The 6624-nt window shown below is 49.0% G+C and overlaps 1 protein-coding gene across 1 annotated transcript in view; it reads right to left on the minus strand.

Moving 5' to 3' along the window:
* Positions 1 to 5399: 5399 nt before the first annotated feature.
* The window catches only part of adamts1 (ADAM metallopeptidase with thrombospondin type 1 motif, 1), a gene marked incomplete at its 5' end in the record, with an annotated part of 6984 nt that continues 5759 nt past the window's right edge, over positions 5400 to 6624 (minus strand). Inside the window, one exon of the mRNA XM_084460428.1 lies at positions 5400 to 6403. Coding sequence (XP_084316554.1) covers positions 5668 to 6403 — 736 coding nt within the window. The 3' untranslated portion in view covers positions 5400 to 5667. The remainder of the gene's footprint in view (positions 6404 to 6624) is intronic.

The following is a 6624-nucleotide window of genomic DNA, read 5'->3' on the forward strand; positions in this document are numbered from 1 at the left end:
AGGGGGGAGAGGAACAGGCCCCTACACCGTCGACTAGTGAGCCCCGGGGGGTTCGACCCTCCCCTTCTCCAGCGTGGCCCCTAGTCCTCTGGCCCCCGCGGCCGGCTTGCCGTCCTGTTAGCCCCCCTGCAGATACCATCAAGCGTAGTCCTGGGAGAGACACCCCTCGTATGAGCAACAGGTTGGACGTCCAGACCCCATCCACACTCTGCAGGTCAGCGCAGGCGGCCCCCGCTGGAGTCCATGACTCTAGCGGTGTCCTGGCCCCTCCATCGCCAGGTAGCCGGCCGCGGGAGGCCCCTCTCTCCCCTCGGGCAGGGCCCCCCCTTCCCTTAACACCTCCACGTCCTGGTTCGGGTGCTACTACAGGCAACATCACGTACGGGTCTAGGGAGGACCAGTCCCCCACCAAGACTTGTAGTTCGACCCCCCCAACCAGACCAGCGGCGCCCCCTGGGTGCGATAGAGCCCGACGATCCCCGCCGCCCGTCCAGACTCCGTCTGAGAAACCGTGTTAGACTCTCCAGCTGCCCTCACACCAACATCTGGGCCCGAGGGCGGTGATGTCCACCTTTCCTCCCCCTCTGTTGGGCCCCTACTCCATCTAGGGTCAGCCAGATCCTCAGGTCACCGCTAGGGCTGCTTGATTATGGCAAAAATCATAATCACGATTATTTTGATTGATATTGAGATCACGATTATTTAACGCGATTATTCATTGATTTTTTTTTTTTTTATCAAATGTTTTAACATTTTCTTAACATATCAAATTATACATTGACTTTGATAACAATTAATTTATTAAATGTTGACTGGCTTTTCTTTTTAACAATGTTCTTTGGATTAGATACATTTCTCCCATGGGAGACAAATTGTGAACCTTGATAAATAAAAGTGCCAAAACTGATAAATAAAGAAGCTTCAAAGCACCGCCACCACCACAGAAGAAGACTACCTCGGAAAAATAATTTCACTATGACAGAACGCGTCTAAATAAGTTATTTAATGGTCGCCCCTTCATTTACGTCACTCAAAGACATCTGTCCCTGCTGAGCTCTCTCGGGTCTGTTGGCCCAGCGACCCCTGTGTCTCGGGCTTCTGGGAGATTGTCTAACGGGAGTCTGGCCGAAGCCGTACCCCCGACCCCCTGGCCCCCCTCCCTCCCCCCTGGGGACAACACCACCCCTCGGGGCGGGGTCCCTGTTCGGGTTCTGCGCCCGCTAGACACATAGCGCCGGTCGTTGCGGAAAGAGGGCCCCTGGAGCCTCACAGACATCCTAACACCTTCTATAAGGTAACGGAGTGGCAGCTGAGGATTAGGAAACCCATAGTCATTTTAGGAGATTCTAACTTAGCACGTATCCCAGCTTTTAGAGACCCGCGAGTGCAGGTAGAGGCCTACCTGGGCGCTACATACCATCACCTGCAAGCCCTGCTGAGGCCGTTAGATCCGCAGCCCCTAGTGGACAAGGTAGTCATAGCCGCAGGTCTGAACAACTGTCTGCGTCTCCAGAACTCGAACACTAGCTGGAAGCAGCTACAGCAGGTTTTAAAGATAGCTCGTGTAGTCTTCCCTAATGCTGAGATCTATGTCCCTCATCTGCGACCGTCTCGAGAAAACCAAGCAGGCGCTTCTCAAAACTCAACGAGACCTTGAATGAATGAAAAATTCTAAAATTGCATATTTGCCACCATCTAGTGACCATTTTAAATCATCGCGCCTCCTTTAAACAATGGGCCTTTATCAGCCTATTTGCACAATACATCATCTTTGGTGGTCTGGAGAAGATGTAGCCTCTGTTTTTTATCATATGTATTGTTTCATGCTTGTTGTACGTTGATGTATATGTACTTTCAATTGCACTTCACCCCTTGACTTTGCCCACTGAGCCTTTGAAAGGACTATTGAGTGCTCAGAAGCATACTCAGCCTATGGACACTAAAACCAGCATTCTGGACTGTTGCCGCCTATGGTGGAGAAGGAGAAAGAATTGAGTTAGTGTGGAGTGTACCCCAACCAAAGCACTTAACCCTCCCTCCTCAAGCACTTACCTGCTTCGCATGCTGTGTGAACCTTGAACACTTTTGGACATTTTATGATTTTGGTTATACAGTATGACTGTAGCATTATTTTGATGTTTTTGTGTATGATGTATGTACTTACCTCATGTTCCTCCTCCTTCTAGTCCAGGCGCCTCCTCCAGTGGGTCCTGTGGTATGCCTGGGGGAAAAAGAAAAACAAGTTGAAATGTTTACCTTATGTTAAACCATGTTATGGATAGCATAAGTGGGAATCACGTACCCTAGGGGTTTAGCCATCCTTAAACCTTCCTGGAAACTGGCCCCCTCTGTGTAGATAACCTGCAATGGGAAAATGTCGAGGCCCCTTCCTTACCTTTATTACCTTCCTTACCACTTACCTTTATTACTGCGCTTCTCCTGCCTTTTATACCTGGGGAGGTTCAGGGTTAGTATGCGTTCTAAATTTGCCCTATTTGTGCCCTTTTAGAATAAATAAACCCCTGCTACTAAATAACCCTAACCCTTTCTTTCAAATAAACTTTATTACTGTATGTCGCTCGTTGAAAAACAACACAAAAACATAAAACGAGTCGACAAAACGACGACTAACCAGAGCTAGTTAATGGTGTCACGGAGGACGTGCACCACTTCCTCCAGTCCAGTGATCTCAAATCTCCTCGAGTTGAAATCCCCGTCCCTACATCTGGGAAAGTGGTTGGAGTTTGCCGTCCACTGCTCAATGCAGACCCTACAGCCGACCAGGCTACGGCAACATGGGGCCACGACTGGATTGACCACTGCACCTGCAAGATCCAGAAAAATGGTTTATTAGAACAATTTTAGATAATTAATGTCTGCCTCAAGCAGTTTTAATCAGTCGTTACAGTGAGACAGGTTTTCCCCATCTACTGTAATAACTGGATTGTGATTAACCCTTTCGATACGACCACGTCGCCGGCAACATTTTAAAAATATCTAACAAACATTTAATAATATAAAAAAAATATATAACAAATCTAAAAAAAATCCTCACTCCAACACTTGCTGAAAGCTGAGAAACTGCGCTTTCTAGTACTATAGGGAAAATCCAATTAATATTCGAAATGTTGTCACTTTATTTTCAGGGTTAAAAGGTTTAATCACTCACTCAGTACCTATCCTACTGTATGTATGCACATAAATGCATGTACTGTTTAACTATACATGTGATTGGTTATTATTATTGTTTATGTTGGATAGCATTGCCCTGCTGTACTGATCTGTCCTTTTAAAGTGTATGTATGAGTTATTTTGTTTTATACAACGGTTAGTTCTGGTTCTTGATTCTGATTGGCTGAAAGCCGTGTTAAAATACTTTGTAACACACACCTGGGACCGCATATCGTTCCATTTTCAGTATTAATGCGCCTCCCATTTGATCCAATGCATTGTAGTTGTTGTTGTTGCTTGGCAACCCTTTTGTTAGGGGGACTATTTTGTTCGGCGGAATTGAGGGAATGATGCTTCGTTTTGAATAAATGTTAATATTTTACATTGCTGTGTGTCTATTTTACACTAATAGCTGTAGTAACCGTTGTATAAAAGCAATAAACCACTCAAGGCCGTGTGTTAAAGTGATTTTATAACAGCGTCGTGCCTAACAACGTAGCTGTTATAAAATCACTATAACACACAGCCTCGTGGTTTATTGCTTAAATATGTGTGTATGCTTGTCTTGTCCTGTAAAAAAATAAAAAGATTCAGATTCTATTTTTGTCAAATGCAAACATACACAATCACAGTGAGGTTCATTCATAACCTTTATTTAGAACTAAATATGGATATAAATAAATAACCCGGGGAGGTGGCATGGGTGTATTTGGTACAAGCTACTGTATAGCTATAGATAAATAAGTAATGCGCTGCTCAGAAATACTGTGTTGACATGTGTGGTAGATGTGTACACTAGATATGGTGACACTGCATACATTAGGTCATTCACATGCTGGATGGCTTGTGGGAAAAAGCTCTTTCCGAGTCTCTGTGTTTGCCATGTGTGTGTCTCTGACCAAAGAAGAGAGAAAAGTCCATTGCCTGGGTGGCTGGGGTCCTTCAGGACTGTGTTGGCCTCGGTTTTGCACCTTCTGGTGTAGAAAAATGAATTCTACATTCCAGCTCCATCATTGCCACAAAGGAACATACATCATGAGGAGCTGCCCCTACAATACTACCACCTAGTGGCCAAATGTATATGACATCCAGTTTGGGAGGTTGTGTATGCCGACAGATAATGGGAAGGATATTTAAAAGATTTTGCTGTCATATTAGGTGTGTGTGTGTGTGTGTGTGTGTGTGTGTGTGTGTGTGTGTACAGACCAAGCAATATCAAGACACAGCAGGCCGGAAACAGTGCACAGGTCAACGTGATAGTTTATTCATGAACCCAGGAACCACATATATAGTACTGTATAAATACTCTATATAATCTACATCCTTCTGTTATTTCAATAAAAATAACAAATACAAATACAATAATATTAAAAAGCCACATGGTTATATTTAACAGGCTGTACAAAAATAAATAATGTTCAGATATTCTGTACAAAAAAAAAAGAACTCGTTAGAAAAACTGACCTTCTCAGAAGGCAAGAGAGACTTACTTATGAAGTAGTAGTAGGAGACAAGTCCCTCTCTATATCTCCACACACACACACACACACACACACACACACACACACACACACACACACACACCACACACCCCACAGACACACACCACACACACACGCACGCGCACACACACACACCCCACACACACACACACACACACAGACAAACACACCTCTTTGGTCTTTTGACATGTTCCCTTATTGGGGTGTGTACATGGGGACAAAGTGTGGCAAGAAATTAGCATGTGAGGTGGTAAGAGCCAATAGGATTGTTAGAATAGCAGCACGGACCAATGGCAGAGCAGGGTAGCAGAGTTGACAAAGCTAGCTTAGTTTATCTGCGACCAGTTGTGGGCGGGGCCCGATTGGTTTCCCCCCCATCAAACAGGACTGGCTTTCCACCACGGCAGGAAGTTGAACGTGCGACGGTGAGATCATTCATTCGTTTCAGCCTCATCATCAGACACCCGATTCTATACACTGAAATCTTCTCTACAGTATAACCCCCCCCCCCCCGCCCCCCCCCGAAACGTCTGTCCAGTCCAGCTAGGACAAACGGCGCCGACACGGAACACATCAGTTCAAACACATTCACACGAAGCGCGACGCTGGCGTCGGAAGCAGCTCGCTTTTTTTTTAGAAAAAACACGGGAGTGTCCGTTTCCTCTCCCTCCAGCTCGGCTTTTCCAGCGAGGTAGGGGCCCCTCTGGCCCCCACCCCAGTGCTGGCGTTAGGCAGGCGCCGGCACCCAAGTCTGTGGCGCTGTCGTTGTTCAACCTCGGCGCGGGACGTAAACATGCGGTGACGACGGGACGATCGCCCCGTGGTCGGACGGACAGCCGGGCGGTGGATGAAGATGGTCTCTCCGACGTGTGGAGATGGTCTCTCTGTCGAGATCTGTTTTTCAGGTACTGGGAGGGGAGGAGCTAGGAGGGGAGGAGGGGAGGGGAGGAGAGAGGAGGGGAGGAGGAGGGGGGTGTGTGTAAAAAAGCAGTCCTTAGCAGACTCCCTGGTTGCACAAGTCCAGCAGGGGTCGCGGCCGGTCCTTGGGGTCGCAGCTCTCGTGCGCCAGCGTGCGCCCGTCCTGCCCCACGCAGCGCAGCGGCCGCTTGCGGAAGCCCCGGCCGCAGCTCTTGGAGCACGCCGACCACTCCCCCGGGAGCCAGGAGGGGCAGGGCAGCGGGGCGCACGGCCTCGACGCCGGCGGGCGGAGCTCCTCGGGGCACTCCCCCGACGGCCGGCCCTGGGGGTCGAGACAGAGCACCTCCCGCTGCTGGACCCCGGCGCCGCAGCTCTGCGAGCACGCCCCCCACTCCTGCAGGGTCCACTCGGCGCCGACCAGCTCGCGGATGGCGTTGATGGATTGGCGGCGCCCGCCCTTGCCCGGCGTGGCGGTCCCCGGCGGCCGCGGGGCGAAGTAGCTGTACTTGACGCGGGGGCGGGGCGAGTCGCCCACCGACAGCACCTGGACGGTGATGGCCTCGGGGAGCGGCGAGAAGCTGCGCAGGCGCTCCAAGGCGGCGGACGAGCCGCTGTAGCGCAGCAGCGCCCCCCGCAGGGCGATGTCCGTCTCCAGCGTGGTCAGCTTGTAGTCGCCGTTCAGCAGGTACGTGTTGTCCTGGCGACGCACCGCCAGGTAGCTGTTGTCGTGGCGACCGCCGCCGGGGGCGCGCTGCTTGACGTCCACGTGGGTGGCGCCGGCCGGGATGGTCACGACGTCCTGGTAGCCAGGCCTGAGGGGGGACGGGAACCAAGGTTATTATAGTTAACGAAAACTAACTAAAAAACGAAAACTAGGTGTGAAAAAACATTTTAGTTAACTGAAATAAAAATAAAAACTAGACTTTACAAAAAAAGGATAACTAACTAAAACTGTATTGTGTGTTTACAAAACTAACTCAAATAAACTACAATTATTGAGAAAATGTCCTTAGTTTTAGTCTTTTTCATTTCA

This window comes from Borostomias antarcticus (genome assembly GCF_949987555.1).
Source record: "Borostomias antarcticus genome assembly, chromosome: 32".
NCBI classification, from domain to species: domain Eukaryota; kingdom Metazoa; phylum Chordata; class Actinopteri; order Stomiiformes; family Stomiidae; genus Borostomias; species Borostomias antarcticus.